General features: G+C 35.8%; 1 protein-coding gene across 3 annotated transcripts; it reads left to right on the forward strand.

Annotated features, from left to right (window-relative positions):
* The first annotated feature begins 465 nt into the window (after positions 1 to 465).
* On the forward strand, positions 466 to 18,126 carry RBM45 (RNA binding motif protein 45). 3 transcript variants are annotated; one of them, XM_087861736.1, is made up of 10 exons: positions 466 to 910; positions 4,900 to 5,022; positions 7,184 to 7,310; positions 9,413 to 9,535; positions 10,587 to 10,766; positions 13,204 to 13,333; positions 13,507 to 13,591; positions 13,797 to 13,960; positions 15,443 to 15,643; positions 18,081 to 18,126. In XM_087861736.1, exons 1-9 carry the CDS (start codon positions 605 to 607, stop codon positions 15,633 to 15,635), a joined length of 1,431 nt encoding a protein of 476 aa, XP_087717862.1. In that variant the 5' UTR covers positions 466 to 604; the 3' UTR covers positions 15,636 to 15,643; positions 18,081 to 18,126. The 3 variants fall into 3 exon arrangements, with proteins under 3 accessions (XP_087717862.1, XP_045662140.1, XP_087717863.1); XM_045806184.2 differs by having other exon boundaries at positions 18,095 to 18,126; XM_087861737.1 differs by having other exon boundaries at positions 467 to 904; positions 18,095 to 18,126.
* Positions 18,127 to 19,021: the final 895 nt, after the last annotated feature.

Raw genomic sequence — 19,021 nt, forward strand, 5'->3', positions numbered from 1 at the left:
CGTGGGCCTTGAGCAGATCAGCAGACAGAGTTGCTTCTGGTTTTGGCTGTTATTTGTATCCTGTCTGTGGCTATTCCAAGGGCCTCGGTTTCCTCATCTCAATTTTCGCAACAAATGAGGCTGGAATTGGATGGTCTCAAAAGTTCTTTTTAGCTCGAAGACAAAAGGGTTTTTAACTTTATCCTATAGTGGCCTTCTACTGAGCTTGTGACCAAGATGGCAGTTTTGGGGGGGAAGAATGCTTGAGCTCTAGGGATGGATGTAAAGACAGCGCTGGGAAAGCCTGTGCACCAGACAGGGCTGTTCTGGCCACAGGGAAAGCGGATGGCACGCCTGACTTTTGAGCCTCGTTTCCCTGGGATTGGACTCCCGGACTGGGTCGGCCTTCCCACCCCCCAACCGCTAGAGGGCGCTGCAGGCCACTCCCCGGAAACTGGCCCCAGGAAAGGCTAGACCGCGCCAGACGCCCGACCCTTGCGTCTTCCGGAAGCGGAGCGCCGGACCCGCAACGGCTGGGTGCGCAACAGCGGCGGTGGCAGGCGCGGCGGAAGCGAGGAGACCTGAAGGGGACCCGGGCTTGGCTCCCGCGCCGGGGTGGAGCACCATGGATGAAGCAGGCAGCTGTGCGAGCGGCGGAGGCTTCCGCCCGGGCGTGGACAGCTTGGACGAGCCGCCCAACAGCCGCATCTTCCTGGTGATCAGCAAGTACACGCCCGAGTCGGTGCTGCGGGAGCGCTTCTCGCCTTTTGGCGAGATCCAGGACATCTGGGTGGTGCGGGACAAGCACACCAAGGAGTCCAAGGGCATCGCCTTCGTCAAGTTTGCCCGCAGCTCGCAGGCCTGCAGGGCCATGGAGGAGATGCACGGCCAGTGCCTCAGCCCCAACGACACCAAACCCATCAAGGTGCAGGTGCCCGGGTTGGGGTACCCGCGGGAGTGGGAAGGGATGGGGCCTCCCTGCACCTGAAGCTGTGTCAGGGTGGGTTCGGGCTAGTACATCCGCTCCCTGGGGCGCACTGGGCAGCGCCTGGCATTCCGGGGGCGGGAGGATGGCGTTGGGGAAAAGGGTGCGTGCGAGCTTTGGGCGGTGCGGGAAGAACGTCCGCCCGGAGTCGGGCTGTAGAGCTGCGGTGACTGGGCCTCTCCTCACTCCCGCCGTCACTACTCCGGAGCTCCGGACTCCACGGCCCGCCTCTGAACCTCCACCCTCATAACCCCGTTTACCATGTATAAAAACAGATTTTCTTTCTTTCTTTTCTTTTTCTTTTTTTTTCTTTAGGTTGGTACAGAGCTTAACAACTTGATAAAAGTGAATTAAACTGTGGCCTCTCTGGTGTTGGGCATTTTTCCAGTACCAGACGAAAGTGTACATGTATATAATGTTTGAGTGAAGGTGACTAAAACTGCTGCTATTGTGTATTTGTCACACTGTTGTGATTTTTAAAATCATCTTAACTAAGCCCTCTTTGTGAAAGTAGTATTGGCATACGTTTTGTTATTGCCGCTTTTCTTTGAAAGCAACCGAAGTAAACTGCCTTGAGAAGAGCCAAATCATTGTGATAGTAGTGTAATTGTATTGTGTCTTTGTATACTCTTAGTTCACCCTGGAGGTATTTATATTGTTTCCGCACTTGTGAAAAAATAAGTTAATTGACACGTGGCAGGAAGGGTAATTTTGAGGGTTACTTGATTTAATCTGTGCTTTTAGCACAGTGCTTGGCAAAAGGTAGGCCCTCAGTATATCCTTACCATCAGTAGTACCCAAAATGTCAGTCCTTACTGGCTGTGAGCTCAGTTCAGGACCCTGTCCTGAGGATCTGACAGTTGCTTAATCTGTACCCTCACCTGTCCTGTAGAAATAGTTGCTGTGTATGTAATTCTGTTGGAGACTTCCACAAAATTCTCTTTTCCCTCGACTTTTTGCCCCCTTTTTTTCTCCCATTCACTACAGAAAACTGGTAAGAATGTTATTAATACTGACTTACATAAATGAAAGACTGAGAGATATTTCAGTCTTCCCTATACCTCTATCCGCAAAAGAGAAGGAGCATAGGAGTATACCAACAGTACAGTAGACCATAGACATTCCTTTTTTTCCACCTCCCCAACTCTGAAATGGAGCAGAACAAATCATTAATAAAATGAATTGTAAGTCCACAGCATATGCTAGATCAGGGGTTAATAAACTTTTTCTGTAAGAGGCCAGAGAGTAAATATTTTAGGCATTGTGACCCACATACAGTCTCTGTGACATATTCATTGTTTTTAACAGCCCGTTAAAAATGTAAAAACAATTTTTAGATCATGGGCTGTAGAAAAACAGGAAGCTGTGGTTTGCTGACTCCTGTCCTAGATTGATAATTTGTATCTCCTTCTAATTAAATTTGCCAAAAGCGTTTTTATACTTCGAGTATAACCACAGAGGTCTTTGGGCAACCCAAAAAATGCCCCAAATCTCAAATCTATGTAATCCCCCTTCCTTGATTAAATTCCTACAAGAGAAGTAAAAGTCCCAACACGAAAATGTACCCTCCCTTTTACCCGCAGAGAAGTTATTCCCCCAAATAATTAAAGTTTAAGTTGTTTCTAACATTTTGGTCCATGCAGTTTCAGCCAGAAGTTTGTTGCACTATAGGACCAAGCTAGACAGTCTAAGTTCATTCTTCAGCAGGTTCAGCTTGGTCTGTCTTCCACTGGAATGTAGTTTTTTGTTTCTGTTTCTTTTTGGTTTTTTCTGTATTTCCCGTTAAATTAATTCAGCTTCAACTTTTCTCATGTAGTTTGCTTTTGCAAAGTTCCAAAGGATCTGTAAGACACATAAGAAAATTATAGCCCTGGGCCTACAGCCAGAAAAGATTGGCTAAGTAAGAGTTATTCTGTAACCAACTACATTATCAGGAGGAAAGGGGTCTTCAGCTTTGCAAGAATGCCTCTTATTTAGAGCCTGTAGTCGAAACATAAAGTCTCAGGAGAAATCTCCATTAGGTGGTTAATTATTATACATGTGTTCTGCTCAGACACTGCCTGCCTTATTGGAAATTTGAAACACTCCAGTCTTCTAAAATTTAGAAATTTGTGATCTGATGACACCTCCAGTCTCAAATCTTATTTGAGACTCTTTCTTTTCCAGTGCCTCCCCATATTCCTAAAGGTTTCCTATTTTATTTTTCTATTGATCATTCAGTTGTGGTACGTCCACTAGACTGACTTTCTAGTGGGTCATTTTTGTATTGCTCAGTACTCTATTACTAAAACCTCATACAGTGCTTGGCATGTAGTGTAAGTTTATTGAAGGAGTAGCAGTAGACTCTCTCTAGGAATATGTCTCCAGCTGTATCTTGTAAACAAGGTCCTACACGTCTATGACACCTGTTTTCTAAGCAAACATACGATCTTCTGTTTCAGAGCTTTGGAAATCCCACGGCTTTATAAGTTCTCTGTCCTTTGGGTTGTTGCCTCCTACTCTGGAATTCCATAAGTTGAGGTTTTCTCATACTTGAAAGGTATATAGCAACCCTTTAAAGTAGAAGAAGAAAAAAGAAACCTTAAGGGCTTTGTGTGGTGATTTATATTAATTTTATTACATATCGTCAAGTTATAAAAAACAGAACTAGTCATTAAAATTCTTATCCTTATAGTTCTATAAACAAATCAACAATCTTAATTAGAGATTTTAACATTCCTCTAGGATAATATAAAACCAAAACAATTTTATAAAGTAATAAGTAATAATCTAATATCATAATCCAAGTAATTATAATAATAAAGTAATCTAATGTCCGATGATGTTTCAGTAAAACTGAATTGCTCATAGTAGAAAACGGAGCCCCAGGTAGTCCTGTGCATTTTCTTGCTCACATAAATCATTTGGATGGTCACTGAGATGATCCAGAATATGGTTATGTTACCTTTTTTTTTTAAGGTTAATATTAGAAAGAAAACAATTAAAAATAATGACATCCTAGACTTAAACCCAGCTGTATCAATAATTACATTAAACATAAGACTAAATGTGCCAATTAAAGGCGGAGATTATCAGGATTTGTAAAAAAAAGAAAGACCAAAGTAAATACTATTTAAAAGAGATACGTAGTGTTCCAATGATTTATTATTTGCATATAACACCCAGTGCTCCATGCAATATGTGCCCTCCTTAATACCCATCAGGGAACACTACATCAAAAACTAAGGATGTACTGTATGGTGACTAACATAACATAATAAAAAATTATTATTAAAAAAATAAAAGAGACATGTAAAGCATAAAGATACAAAGTGGTTGAAAGTTAAAGGATAGAGAAAGCTTGTGTGATGTGATACAAAATAGTCTTCAACACAAAGAGTATTAACAGAGATAGGGCAATTTCATAGGAATAAAAATATCGGTCAAAAATACATAACAGTCCCACATGTGTATGCAGCCAATCATACAGTTTCAAAATACATGAAGCATTATTGATAGAACTAAAAGGAGAAAGATAAATTTGCAATCAGATTTTTATTCTCCTCTCTTAGTATCTGATAGAACAACTAGACAAAATCCGTAAGGATGTGATATTTAAATAACACTGTAATCAACTGTAATTGGCATTTATTGGACACTGTACTCAGCAACCACAGAGTGCACATTCTTTTTTAGTGCACTGACTTGCTCTTCGTAAAGGAAAGTGCAAAAGTAAAAATACATTTGGAAAAAATAATGCAGACATTGGTATTGTCTCATATAAAAAGTCATTGCAGTAAAGATTGCTTTAAAAAAACTTTTTGACAAAACCCTATTACATTGTGTTTAATGTACCATGAATCTCATACTAATAATGAAGTGACTATACTTAAGAAATAAAACAATAGTTAACTGATTTTTTTTATATTATTTTCTGGATTTTGTTTGTTTCTTAGGTTTTCATTGCTCAGTCCAGATCATCTGGAAGTCACCGCGATGTTGAAGATGAAGAACTTACGAGGATATTTGTTATGATACCAAAGTCTTACACAGAAGAAGATCTGCGGGAAAAATTTAAGGTACTTAATGTTTTCTAATCAGCTAGCATCTGTGATGACTTACGATTCTAAATTGGTTGTATGGTTACTAAATCTTAAGTGTTGTTTGAGTTAGATCATTAGATTGGTGGTAGAGAATTAAGTAACTGTTTTGAAGTCCTCTATTTCCATCTAGTTTTAAAATGCTAAACCTAGAATAAACTAACTTTAAAAAAAAACATAAAAACTGGAAAATATTAATGATGGTGCTTTCCCCCATATAAGGAAAACACAGATACAGGAAAATTAAAGTATAAAGCGGGAAGTCTTAAATTAGGTCACATACCTAGTACGTGGTGGACCAAGATTTAAACCCAGGCTCTCTGAATCCGAACCTGCTTTTGGTCTTTACACTTTCAAAGTACCCTCTCATCACTCTGTTGCTCTATGTAGAGGTGAGTCAAGCAAGCCTGGGTGTGTGAACTGTATTATCTAGTGTTCATTATAAGCCTATGGCATGTTGATGTACTTATTCACAGAAAGGCTCATCCTTCATAGAATATTTGTCCTAAAATTAAGCCTTTGAAGGAGTTCTACTTAAAGGAAAAAAAACTACAGCTCTGAACTGTATAGCGAGCTTATAGTCAATGAAATTTGAAGATAATTTTAAATCTCTTTTTAGCCATTGACTTTTATATACGTGATATACTTTCACAAAAATTATTAAAAAGCAATTAAATTGTTTTGGGTTGTAATTTTTTATCCTTTTTCTACTAAGTTTCCCAATACTATGAATCAGGTAGGCAACAAGTAAGAAAGAAAAGAAACAAATAGTAAAAAATAATTTTCAAACTTTCTCTGTCCCACTCCAAGTAAGAGTTGAATAAAATATCTCCAAAATTACAACTACCAAAAATATATATTCTGTACTTCCTCCAACAGTAAGAAAGTTTTTATCTTATATATTTATAAATTTTTATCTTTCTCTGAGTGAACAAATATGATATGTTTATTCAAATGTATAATAATTAAGTTGCTAATTGGTTACATGAGAATTTTATAAAATAAATAATAAACACTAAGGGGGCACCTGGGCACAGTTGTTAAGCATCTGACTCTTGATTTTGGCTCAGGTCATGATCTCAGGGTGAGATGGAGCCCTGCATCAGGCTCCACATTCAGCTCAGAGTCTGCTGGAGATTTTTTTTCTCTCCCTATCTCTCTGCCCCTCCCCCTGCTCATACACACACTGTCTCTCTAAATAATAAATAAATAAAATCTTAAAAAAATAAATAATAAACACTAAGAATTTATATCCCATATTTCTTCCAACATGAAAAGTAAACTTCTACCCATATTTTTCACATAGACAATTGACTTTCTGAGTATACCAGTGTGTTTTAGTGATACGCTTTGAGAGGCTCCTCTTGAAAAGAACACATAATCAGTTATGTCTTGTTAGAAGGCAGACAGCGTTAGCTAATGTTTAGTGTATCCCAGACCCTTTAGGTCTGTTAGTTCGTTTAACTCTTAAAATAATAAAATAACCCTTTGAAGTAGGTACAACTTTTAGCCCCATTTAACAGTAAAGAGATAGGCACAGAGAGGATAACTAAACTGCTTAGTTAATAAGGGACTAAGCCAAGATTTGGATATGGAAGTTTCAATTCCAGCTTGTAATTACCACCAAGCAAGACTTTGAAGCTTTCCAAACCATGTACACATTCTTACTTGCCCTCCATGACAATGGCAAATTATTTGATTTCTCTAAGACCGAGTTTCCTTGTCTGTGAAATAAATAGTATAATATATATAGATATACGTATATAGACTATATTGTGTATGTGTGTACATATATACGTACATATGTATACATGTATATACATACACACTTACATATTATACATATATCCTTGAAGGATTGTTGTAGCAATAAGGTAATATATGTAAAGCAAATGCTCAGAAAATGAAAATCATTATTATTTTGGTTATGTTATTATTTGCTTGTATTGTTAGTATGGTTCTTTTTCTAGTGCCTCATTAGTTTGTGACATTTGGATTCTGTTATTAAAAATGGCTGTAAATTCTAATTCTGATTTCTAGTTTTGCAAATCAGGGCCACAAATAAACTCTTAAGTTCTGAAATAATCTGTTCATTTACTGATTTTGACTTCTCTAAGATCATTTCTTTTAACTCTCATAGGTGTATGGCGATATCGAGTATTGCAGCATTATTAAGAATAAAGTAACTGGAGAAAGTAAAGGTTTGGGCTATGTTCGATACTTAAAACCATCACAAGCTGCCCAAGCAATAGAAAACTGTGATCGAAGTAAGGATGTGTTCATTTAACATGTTAAAGACTTTTTCAAAACTTTTGATTATTCTAAATAGCTGAATTTAACCCTTGGTTTTGCTAATAACCATACCTGCTAATATAATCCTAGCAATGGGAGTTTAAATACATGTATGTATCTAGGATGAAAATTATTTTGGGGCTGTGATTAAGCTTTCATTGAGGCAGCGTCTTGAAGAGAAATATGAGCAACTGCATTAACTTAGTAAGTGAAAATACTGTTGCCACATTTTGGTTATTATTTCTATAGTAATTTAAAATTTTTAAATATTAAAAAATTGACTTACCCTTTCAGGCTTTTTTAAAAAATATTTTTTCTTTATATTAAAAAACTTGTTTTCTGTTATATTTGTTCATATTTAAACTAAACTTTTAATAGAATTAAGTGTGTACTAATAGACATAAAGGTCAAGGATGGAACTTAATGTAATATTTGCCCACATAGATAACTAAATGTATATTGGGTTAATTTCAAGCTAGACTGACATTAATTGGATCTTTTGCTGCTGGTGGTATATATAATGAAGAATAAGAATTTTAAAGAAGCCAAAGAAAATATCCTTTGTTGTCATACTCCTAGTTATATTGACCTTTAGAAATGAGGAATAATTAAATTAGTAGGTTTTAGGATATTATAAACATTTATATGTACTGGAAAGAATTACTGCTAATCAGTAGAATTCTTAAATAACCTAAGGAACATACCAAAATTTCCTCTCAGATCTTTCTAAATTTCTCAGTCAGACACCATTAATCGAGTACCTATGGTATCATCAGCAATATATTAAGAAGATACAAAGGGAATAAATAAATAGCTTTTAAGGAATTTAATTATATTGGGTAGCCAAGATCTAATAGGCGAACAATAGTTAAAGAATAATAGAAGAATTTTTAAAAGTCTCTTCGAAAGCAGGGAGTATGTTTTATTTGTCTGTTTCTGTCATTCCTAGTACCTAGTACAGTTACAGGCCCTTTGTAAAGATTTATTGAGATCTCTATCAAAAATACTGCCATTTATAATAGACAATAAAAATTTGCCAAGTGAGAAAATGTTAAACAATGTGTGGTATGGTCCAACAGTGGTGAGAAACAAGTGCACTGAGAGCATGAGAACACCTCTAGAGGTAAGACTGGCATCTGGGATAGAGTAGGCAGGACAGAGGGTGAGTGCAGAGCTGGGAGTAAACATGTCTTTGCTTAATACTGTGAAGGCAACTTTGCTTTGTACTGTGAAGTCTGAATAAAGCATAATAATCCTGTTGAGAAATTAGGAGACAAAGTTAACTAAGTACATTGGCACCATATATGGGAGGTTATGAAGAGTTCAACCTCAGGATTCCCTCGTAGGTTGTTTTAAAAGGAGAGAAATAACTGTTCTAAGACAGTTGCTCTAACCACAGTATCAAGGATGGATTTCCAGAGAAAGAATTCAGAGTGACTGGTTTTACCCTTTTTGGAGCCACTGAATAATATGATGAAAGCTGTGGACCTTCTCCTTTGAAATATGCCCATGTGCACATATGCATAAGCATTTTGTGTAAAGTTTCAGAGTTCATGGGACCTTCCTACTTTTTGAAGCTCATCCTTAAACCCCTATTTAAAACCTTTGATCCAGAGGCAAAGAGACCAGTTAAAGAGTTGTCGTAATTAATTGAAGGGAATCTGACTTAGAAACAAAGGCAGAGAAACTAGAGTAAAAGATAACATCTTGTAAGCCTATTTCATAAGAAGAATCTTGCTGACGGGCTGAATGCAAAGAGCCCTGTAGGATTTTGATGTTGAGCCAGGGAGAACGAACCATGATGTTATTCATGTTAGGGAGGAGACTGGAAAGGGTAGGATAGAATTGCTGATCTTTCATGTCTACATTGATCCATAATCTGAGATTCTTGCTCTTTTTATTTATTCTTTGCCATCTTCCAAGAAGCAGAGAATAGGTCTGGTGCAGATGGCCCTTGTGTAGATTTTGTTTTATACAATTATAGTTATAAAGCTAAGGCAAGCACTAGCAATAAAATATATTTGGAGGTGTGTTAAATTTGCTATGAAGTTTGAGAGTCATAGATTCTCTTTTTCAGGTTTTAGGGCAATCTTGGCTGAACCTAAAAATAAAGCATCTGAATCCTCGGAACAAGACTATTATAGTAACATGAGGCAGGAGACATTGGGACATGAACCTAGAGTAAATATGTTTCCATTTGGTGAGTAAGCTATCCTTTATTTTAATAGTATAGGTAGTATATACAACCGGATTTGGATTTTATAGAATACTCTTCTGTCAGTAGTCTGTAAATCTCCCTTAGTGACTAAAAGTTACTGTGGGGTTTTTTGAGAAGTTTGTCACGACTCCTCATGTTCTTAATATTTAACACTTGTGTAACTAGTATTTAACACTATGTGTAACATAGACCACTATAATTGGAAATTATTATTATACATTATGTGAATATATTTATATTATTATTTATTTATGTATAACATAGAAATATAATTATATATTTATATTATATATAACATATTCTTATGTGTAACATAGAAAACTATAATTGGAAATTATTATATTCTATATAATAACATTATATAGATATATGTTATATGTAAGCATTATATATTATACTTATGTATAATATGTATTATATATAATATGTATATATAATTAAGTATAGTTTCCAATTATAGTTTTCTGTGGTTAGTTATGTATTATCTAAATATTAAACTACATCACTTCCACTTTCTTGAGTGAGCTTCTGCCTCAGTGTAGGACCAAAAAGTATGAAAGACCTATACTGATATCCCCTCAGTGTGAGTCCTAAGATTTTATCCTGAAGGTACTGCTGCTTTAAAACTAAGGCTAGAGGAAGGAAAGGAATGACAAAAGTAGAAGTTAGCCAAAGGGAAAAATGAGTGATGAAAGTAAGGCCTTATAAACATGATTTGACATAAACTTTCTTTTAGGTGAAACACTTGCCATAAAAACTTGCACGCAATTTTGCGTGCTGAACATATTCCTCTGAAGTTAGACTACACATTTCTGCTTATATTTCTGTGTCAAAGGCTGGGGAGTGTCTGTTTTCTCACCAGTGGCCCCTTCAGATAGTAGTAATGACCAAGAGCATACTACAAAATACAGTGCCTTGGTCCAATGCAATGGACTTAATGACAGCTCATCTTACTTACTCGTACCTAAAATGTTAAATGAATTCTTGAAGGTATAGAAATTAAAAGATGTACTTTTTTTTTGTATTGTTGGAGAACAACAATCTGAGTTTTCAAGTTTTGACAAGAATGACAACAGAGGCCAAGAAGCCATCTCCAAACGCCTGTCAGTTGTATCAAGAGTTCCTTTCACTGAAGAGCAGCTTTTCAGTATTTTTGATATAGTACCAGGATTGGAATACTGTGAAGTGCAACGAGATCCTTATTCTAATTATGGTAAAATAATGTCTATTATTTTTTAATATACTGTGTTTTGTTAAAATGTCTTTTCTCCAGTGGCACTTTTTGTCAGATACTCTTTCTGTGACAATTTTGTTTTCTTTTTCTCCACTTTAAACTTTCAAATACAATGATACCTTAATAAATAAACCCCTGAGAATATATTTCCTTTATACGATGTCATTTATTTTTAAAAAATATTTTAACTCCCACAAAATAGAGCATTCTCTGTTTCCAGTTGTACAACCAAAATACCTCAGGATGGGGTCCCTGTACTCCTGATTAATGCTTGGCTAAGTATCTCTCTTTTTTTTTTTTTAAACTTTATACCTCAAAATGAAACTCCTTCCCTTCATTTCAAGCATCTAATTGCTCTACTTCTCTCTCTACTGCTTCCCAGTCTTAATTGAAGCAAGGCTCTGAGGCACCTGGATGGCTCAGTCAGTTAAGTGTCTGCCTTTGGCTTAGGTCATGATCTCAGTGTCCTGGGATCGAGCCCAATGTCAGTCTGCTCAGTGGGGAGTCTGCTTCTCCCTCTTCCTCCCTCCCCTGCCCAGCTGTGTGCGAGGGTGCACGCACACATGCGCGCACTTTCTCTCTCTCTCTCTCTCTCTCAAATAAGTAAATAAAATCTTTTAAAAAAAAAATTGGGGGGGGGCTCCTGGGTGGCTCAGTCGGTTAAGTGTCTGCCTTCAGCTCAGGTCACAATTCCAGGGTCCTGGGATCAAGCCCCTTGTCAGGCTCTCTGCTCAGCAGGAGCCTACTTCTTGCTCTCCCTGCTGCTTTCCCTGCTTGTACTCTCTCTCTCTCTGTCAAATAAATAAATCTTAAAAACAACAACATCAAAAAACCTTTAAAAAAAATTGGAAGCAAGGCTCTAATATCAGCCATTTGAACTTATTAACTAGTATGTAAGGGGAAGTAGGAAAGTGAGTCAGGTCATCGGGCTGGCAGGCCTTGGAGTGGTGCCACTCTTAACACAGACACATGCACTTACTATTTCTCTACCCAGCACTGACTGGTTTTTTGTTTTTTTTTTCCCCACTGACTGGTCTTTTAACACGACTGCCCGTCTGAGCCTACTTTGGACCATTTCCAACCCTCTAACCCAATCTTAGACTGTTATTCTTTATTCTGACTCTAAGGCACATATTTTGTGTTTTTTGGCACATTCATCATTATGTATAATTCTGTTTGTTTTGTATTTCTTTCCCTTTTATCTGGTATGTTGGAATGTATTTGTTCCTTTACCTTCTGTATTTTTTCTCTGGTTGAATGTGTCTGATAAAAAAATATATGGGTTATTGGGACACTTTTTATTAATAGAGGTATCGTCATATAGCTAGAGTTCTATCTGAATTAGTTTTTTATGTTCATTTGCTTTCTGAGTTTTAATTTCATTAAAATGTTAGGATGCTTGGGTTTAGAAAGGAACATGAAATTGTAGCAGTGTTTTCACCCAGGTGGATTATATTATATATATGGGTTATATATGTTATATTGTGTGGGAATATGTATATACATATATATATATAAAATTCCAAGTGGGTTATATATTATGAAAACTTTTTGGTTGTGTTATAAGCTCCACATATGGACTCCAGTATAAAATTAGCCTCCAGCTTCAGCATCATCCTCCTGAATTTAAATCTATTTCCTTAGCTGAAAGCTGTCCAAAGAAATGTGAAAAGTGTGACTTCTAATCTGAGAACCTCTGTTCCTTACCTTTTGTTTTTCATACATACCACTTTTCCTTTCTCTAGCACTGCAGCGAGCCAGATGACTACTATATGTTCTTATCACACTATATATTCTCATTTCATTTCCTACTCAGTATGATAGGGCAAATTTTAAAATTTCAAAGCAGATTTCAAAGAATAAAAATTTAAAAAAAACTGTTTGGTTTTACATATATCTATCATATAAGAAACACCAGTATCCTAAAATTAAATTCATTGGACATAACTTACTCTAATAATTGCATTTTCCTTAAAATACCATGTTTATATTTTTGCCAAAATCTGGTTTAGACTTTGTAGGAACATAGCTGTTGCACATATGTATAAGAAAACTTTGTTTTCTGGGGTGCCTGGGTGGCACAGCGGTTAAGCGTCTGCCTTCGGCTCAGGGCGTGATCCCGGCGTTATGGGATCGAGCCCCACATCAGGCTCCTCCGCTGTGAGCCTGCTTCATCCTCTCCCACTCCACCTGTTTGTGTTCCCTCTCTTGCTGGCTGTCTCTATCTCTGTCGAATAAATAAATAAAATCTTTAAAAAAAAAAAAAGAAAACTTTGTTTTCTGACCCATTTGACTCTGTGTTTACTAGTTGTGTGATACCAGGCTCTTTCTGTATTGTTTCATTTTGTGGCAAGACAGGCTTTAGGTACCCTCTCTGTTTTCTTTGTAACTCCTGATATTCTCTACTTTGTTTTAGGTCATGGAGTGGTTCAGTATTTCAATGTAGCATCAGCTATTTATGCAAAATACAAGTTACATGGGTTTCAGTACCCTCCTGGGAATCGGATAGGTGTTTCCTTCATTGATGATGGGAGTAACGCAACAGAGTAAGTACCATCTCTGGAGGGTCTAAAGCAGGGCTCTGGGTATACACGATATGATATGAAGAGTAAGAATAGAAAATAGTTGACCTCTTGAGTGAGGAAGTCACACAAAATAAATTACGGGTAAGAGACTGAATATTTCTAGTTTTCTGTAAATTATCAGTTCTTATCTTTAGTCTTCTTAGAAAAATGGCAACGCAGATGGTAGCAGCACAGCTTGCGTCAATGGTGTGGAATAACCCAAGTCAGCAGCAATTTCTGGTAAGTAGGTAAGAATTTAATCTCTGTAATACATCAGTAGGTTATAAAATAAATATGGCCTTTGTTTATTACCTACGTAAGAAAATTTTCAGAGCTGCAGTACAAGATCACATAGAAGTCATGATATAGATCTCTTTAGCTTTTGGCTTAAAATCCTTAAAGTGCAGTTTTTCTTTTTCTGATTTTGTACCTAACTCTTCAACAGCAATTTGGAGGAAATTCTGGATCACAGTTGCCTCAAATCCAAACAGATGTTGTACTTCCATCATGCAAAAAAAAAGCCCCTCCTGAAACTCCTGTGAAAGAAAGACTTTTTATCGTGTTTAATCCTCATCCTTTACCTTTAGATGTATTAGAGGATATATTCTGGTAAGATTTCAATTCCACAAAGTTACATTTTATAATATAATTTATTTAAACCAGTCAGTTAAGCCCTCTCATAAACTTGAAACTTCCTATACCCAATACTTATCAGAGAGAAATGATTTGTTCTGTAGTTTAAAAAATTCCGTATTTATATCACCTTTTAAAATATATGAGCATTTCTTTCTCTTTTTTATTATTTATACTCTTAAGTCTCCACACAGAGTTTCCTGTTACTTTGTTTTGAAGACCTAAAACATACAGTATTGTTTTGAAAAGTTGCATGCATAAAATGGACAAATCATTTGTTTCTTGATAGAAAATACATCTGTATAGACCTGTCCTCTAGAATTCTTTTTACATAACTTTTCCTTTGTGATTGTAATTCAGCTGAACAGAGTAGCATTTTCTATTTTGTCAGCACGCTATTGGATCCTTAAGGATTATGTTGAGTAAACTATTACTTAATTGTAAGGAAGAGTACATAATAAATGTAGAAAAAGGAAGGCCCTTGTTTATTTTTGTTTTTAATAGAACTCCTTTAATCTTAACTTTTTTCTGTTTGGTCTTTTTCCTATTTGCTTGATAACAATGTTAGCGAATTAAAAAAAAAATAGGAAGCTCATTGACAAGCTGCACAAAATATTAGTCGTTCAAATATTTTGACTTCTATTTAACAGATTTGTGTAGTTTATTTCTTGAACATTTCCTTTGTACTAGGCAGTCACCATGCTAAGTGCAAGAGACATTGTATAAATAAAACATATGATTTAAATAAGACATAATAGTTCTTGTCCTCTGAGCGCTAATCTCATGTAGGAGACAAACAAGTGAATAGGATGCTATAACCTGGTGAGGTTGGTGTTGTGAAAAGGAATGTCCAGGTTATGAAATACATAAGGGGAGCATCTACTTCTAAAACTCTAAGAAGCAATGTATAATGGAGACCTGACTGATAAAAATAACTTAGCTAGAGAAGAAAGGCAGGTGTGTGGGTGGTTATTCCTGCAAGAGAGGATGTGAAAGGAGATCGTTAGAATATGGAATTCGAGAGACTGGGAGGGAGGGTGAAGTGGGAGAGGACAAGGCCCATGTCAAGAAAGGCCCACAAGCTATGTTAGGGAGTTTGTCCTTACCCTGGAAGGGATATTTAGGGAGAAAATGATCATATCTGTGTTTTAGAAAGATCACTAGAAAGACAGGGTAGAGAGTAGATTAGAGAGGGACAAGCCCAGAGGACAGGGAAACAAGTGGGGAGGGTATTAGAGCATTCCAAGGAAAAGATAATGACCGGCTTAATGAGGAAAGAGACCTGAGTGAGAATGAAGAGAACTTGACTAATAGAGCATTTGTTTGAGAAGGAAGGTTGACTCGCAGATTGGATGTGGGGAGAGGAATGGAAATGGAGTCCAGAATGAACCTCAATTTTTGGACCTAAATGGTTGTGTTTTTATCAATTTCATTTGATTTTTTTTTAACTTTTTTTAGTCGTTTTGGTAACCTGATCGAAGTTTACCTCGTGTCAGGAAAAAACGTGGGGTATGCCAAGTATGCAGATAGAATAAGTGCCAATGATGCCATTACTACTTTACATGGAAAGATCCTAAATGGAGTCAGACTTAAAGTTATGCTGGCGGATTCCCCAAGAGAAGAATCTAACAAACGACAAAGAACTTACTGATTCTTGAGGTAAGCCCTTCTTAGTCTGAATTCTAAAAACGCATTGGCTAAATATTATAGCAAGAGGAATATGTATTGAGTTTCTTTTTCGGGATTTGGAAGTTGTCAGTTAAAAGCATTGTGACTTCAAGCTTGGCTAATAAAACCACAGGTTGGGTTAATTTCACAATATATTTTTAAACTTGAACTTTTTAAACTTAAATGTTTTTGATATTTACTGGGAGAATGTTTTTGCCCTTCTACAAAATAAAATCAGATTTCAATGTAGAAAATTAAACTGGGTTTTTTCGTTTGTGAATGTCTTAAATATTAAGAATTTGACTTTTTACAATATGCTTACACAACTTTAAAATTGAAATAGTTCTAAAGATTTTTAACTTGAAGGATTAATGTCTTGAGTTATAACTTAAGGTAATTTATAATAACCTTTATAAAGAGTGTTTTGACATCTCACTAGTGAAATGCCTAAAAAGCAATGTCAAATAATACGTCTTTTGGGACCTTTCGAACCTAAATGTTGGTTTTTTTTCTGGACTTGTATTTGTGAGTTTGTGCATGAAAACCACAAATTCACAAAGTATTCTCATGTGCATGTATGTATTAAAAGAAGAACCCTGCCAGTTTACCAAAAACTCTTATCAATTATAATATATATACAGCCATATGAATTCCTTTTTCTTTTAGTTTTCAGAAATCAAACTTAAATTTCTTTTTCTGTGATAGTCAACACATATCTCCATGGCTTCGGGAAACATTCTTTAAAGTAGAAATGTTCAACTCTTTCATTTTTTTATTCTGGAAATGAATTCTGTGTTTTAGGGGCAGCTGAGAGTTTCCCTGTTCCCACACACACACACCAGCTTCTCAAGTCCACTGCTGGTCAGATGATAGCAGTTGGCAAGCACTCTAGATTGACTTTGAAGTTACTGACTTGAAAGGAAATTTCTTTTACCTCTGTTTTCTTTCTGACCAATTATGGTGACTGGCAGGTATCAGAGTGAATTGTCTCAAGCCTTACTGCTGATGACCATTTTTCTAATAAAGCAAGTCAGGTGATTGCTTCCTCCTTCCTAGAAGGCAGTTGGCAATAGGAAATGCCTGTTGGGCCCATTACAAATAATCCTAATTTAGAAATGTCTTAAAATGTTTTATTTAATTACTAAATTCATTCCCATTATCCCATACAATGTGAAAATATTAAAATGCCAGTTAAAAAGAATTAGCAAGTCCTTCTTAATGCTGACTTTTTACATTTACAAATAAAATGTTAAGACCTTAATTCTGGTTAGACAAACTATCTTCTAAAATAGCACACAAAAAAGTGTGTTTGTATATGTAAATATTTTAGTATTTAGCTAACAATTCTTTTATTCAAAGAATCTTTGTCCATAAAAAGGACAGTAATACCAAGGTCTTATTGTGGGGAAAATATATGAATTACTCTTGAGGTTGAGCCTTTCCTAGTGATTATTTATATAGTATGAAAATATTAGACTTAAAAATCAGAAGATCTGGCTTGGAATTCTAATTCCAGCGTTTAACTGACTATGACTGGGCAGATCTCTTCACCTTTCTGAGGCTGATTTTTTTAAATAGGATTATTGAGAGAAAATTAATCAGCAGAATTCCTTATAAAATGTAATAATGCTTTGCAAGTGTGAGCTAAAACTCTTGCCTTGGTGATTTCAGTGAATCTTTGAGATATCATCTTATCAAAATGGTCAGAAATTAAAAGTTTAATGATAGAAAATATGGCCAGCTGGTGCTGTGAGTTTGAAGCCTTATAATACCACGTTTTTCCCTGTAAAAGTGATGTACATTCATTCCGTTCTCTACATTAGAGGAAGTGCATATTCTTCAGCATGACTATTCATAAAATATAAATCTGTCCTTTTGCCCCTTATTGAACCATTGTACCTATTCAGAGCAAAGATAAAGTAGGTTCAGGTTAGCTGAAAATGGTAGGACATAACCAGCTATATTGGTTTTAAATGTCTTGTAAGTTGCAGCCTGTTTTTTAAATTTATTTTTGCTGCAGATTTTCTATTTATTGTGGACTCCATGAGATCCTCCTCCTTTGTTAGTATATTAAATAAATGTATTATTTTAAGGTTCAATAAAATAACATGAGTTTCCCAAATTTTACATGATTATGTCTATTAAAGTTCTTTGGGAGGGGGAGCATTTTTTTATTTGTTTCCTTGATTTCAGGGAACACAAACACCACTCATAAAAGCTGGTTCCTTTTGTCTCGGAGAAATAGGCCTAGGATTAAGTGAGCTACACCTATGAAATAAGAAAAGAAACTGGTCTAAGAATATAACTTTGAAAGTAGTTGAGTTCTATTTTGAACTGGGTTTAATGTACAAAATATGTTTCTCTTTCTATACGAGGAAAATAAAAATTTTAGTATTTCAGAGCATCCTGATTTTGTATTAATTCACAGCATTTTCCCTCCAGAAATTCAGTACCTGCTTGCATCATCCTTCTGAGTAAGTTTGGTTTTACTTATTTGGGGGCATCTATGATTAAGTAAGCAGATAACATTGGCTATTTTGAAATAAAGGAAATTCCTAACATTTTAGGAATACTAAATACAACAGCTATTTCCTTTCAGGTGATGATTTTCATACTTCTGTTGTGTTCTTTCTACAGAACAAAGACTAAATAATGACATAATCCTCAGCTGACTGACTGAAAATGTGACTGGACGCACTCCCTGTGGACAGTTGACAGCTTTTTTTTTCATATACCTGATAGTCTGTGCACAACATTGTTTTGTCTGGGGAGCACGGATTGTTGACATGTATTTTTGAATTCACACGTCAGTGCTAAAACTAATATAATAGTTGTTTCTTAGAGCAATATGTTGTTATATGTAGCAGAAATAAAGTTTTCTTTGCTTGACTAAATCATGCCTTATTTATGTGAAAGAAGAGAATAAAACATATAACAGACTGTTTAGAATTTGACTAAATGACATATTTCATTGATTTTGAGATGCACATTTCTTCACATTTTTTATACTTCTGAAATTGGAAACATCTTAATATCAATTGTATGCCATACTGTAATTGACAACCTGTTTTTATTTCTTAATGGAACATAAGAACATGCTTCTTCCTTCAGTCAGTTGCATCTTAGATTCAATAAAATATGGTAATTGCTGTTCAGCCTACACATGCAGATTGGCTACTTAATTACACTTAATCTGAGGCAAGAGCCAAAGACATATCAGAAATATTTTATACTGTATTTTTATAGTTATACCAAAATTTGTTGGTAATTTTGTGAAGATCTTTGAAGATTATAGAGCAATGGTAATTTAAAAAAAGAATTTTAGGTTATTATTGATAATAAGTTTAAATAAATGCCAATGGCTTTGCA

The sequence above is a fragment of the Ursus americanus genome, chromosome 1 (assembly GCF_024610735.1).
Source record: "Ursus americanus isolate L20-20 chromosome 1, mUrsAme1.1.p, whole genome shotgun sequence".
Taxonomy (NCBI): domain Eukaryota; kingdom Metazoa; phylum Chordata; class Mammalia; order Carnivora; family Ursidae; genus Ursus; species Ursus americanus.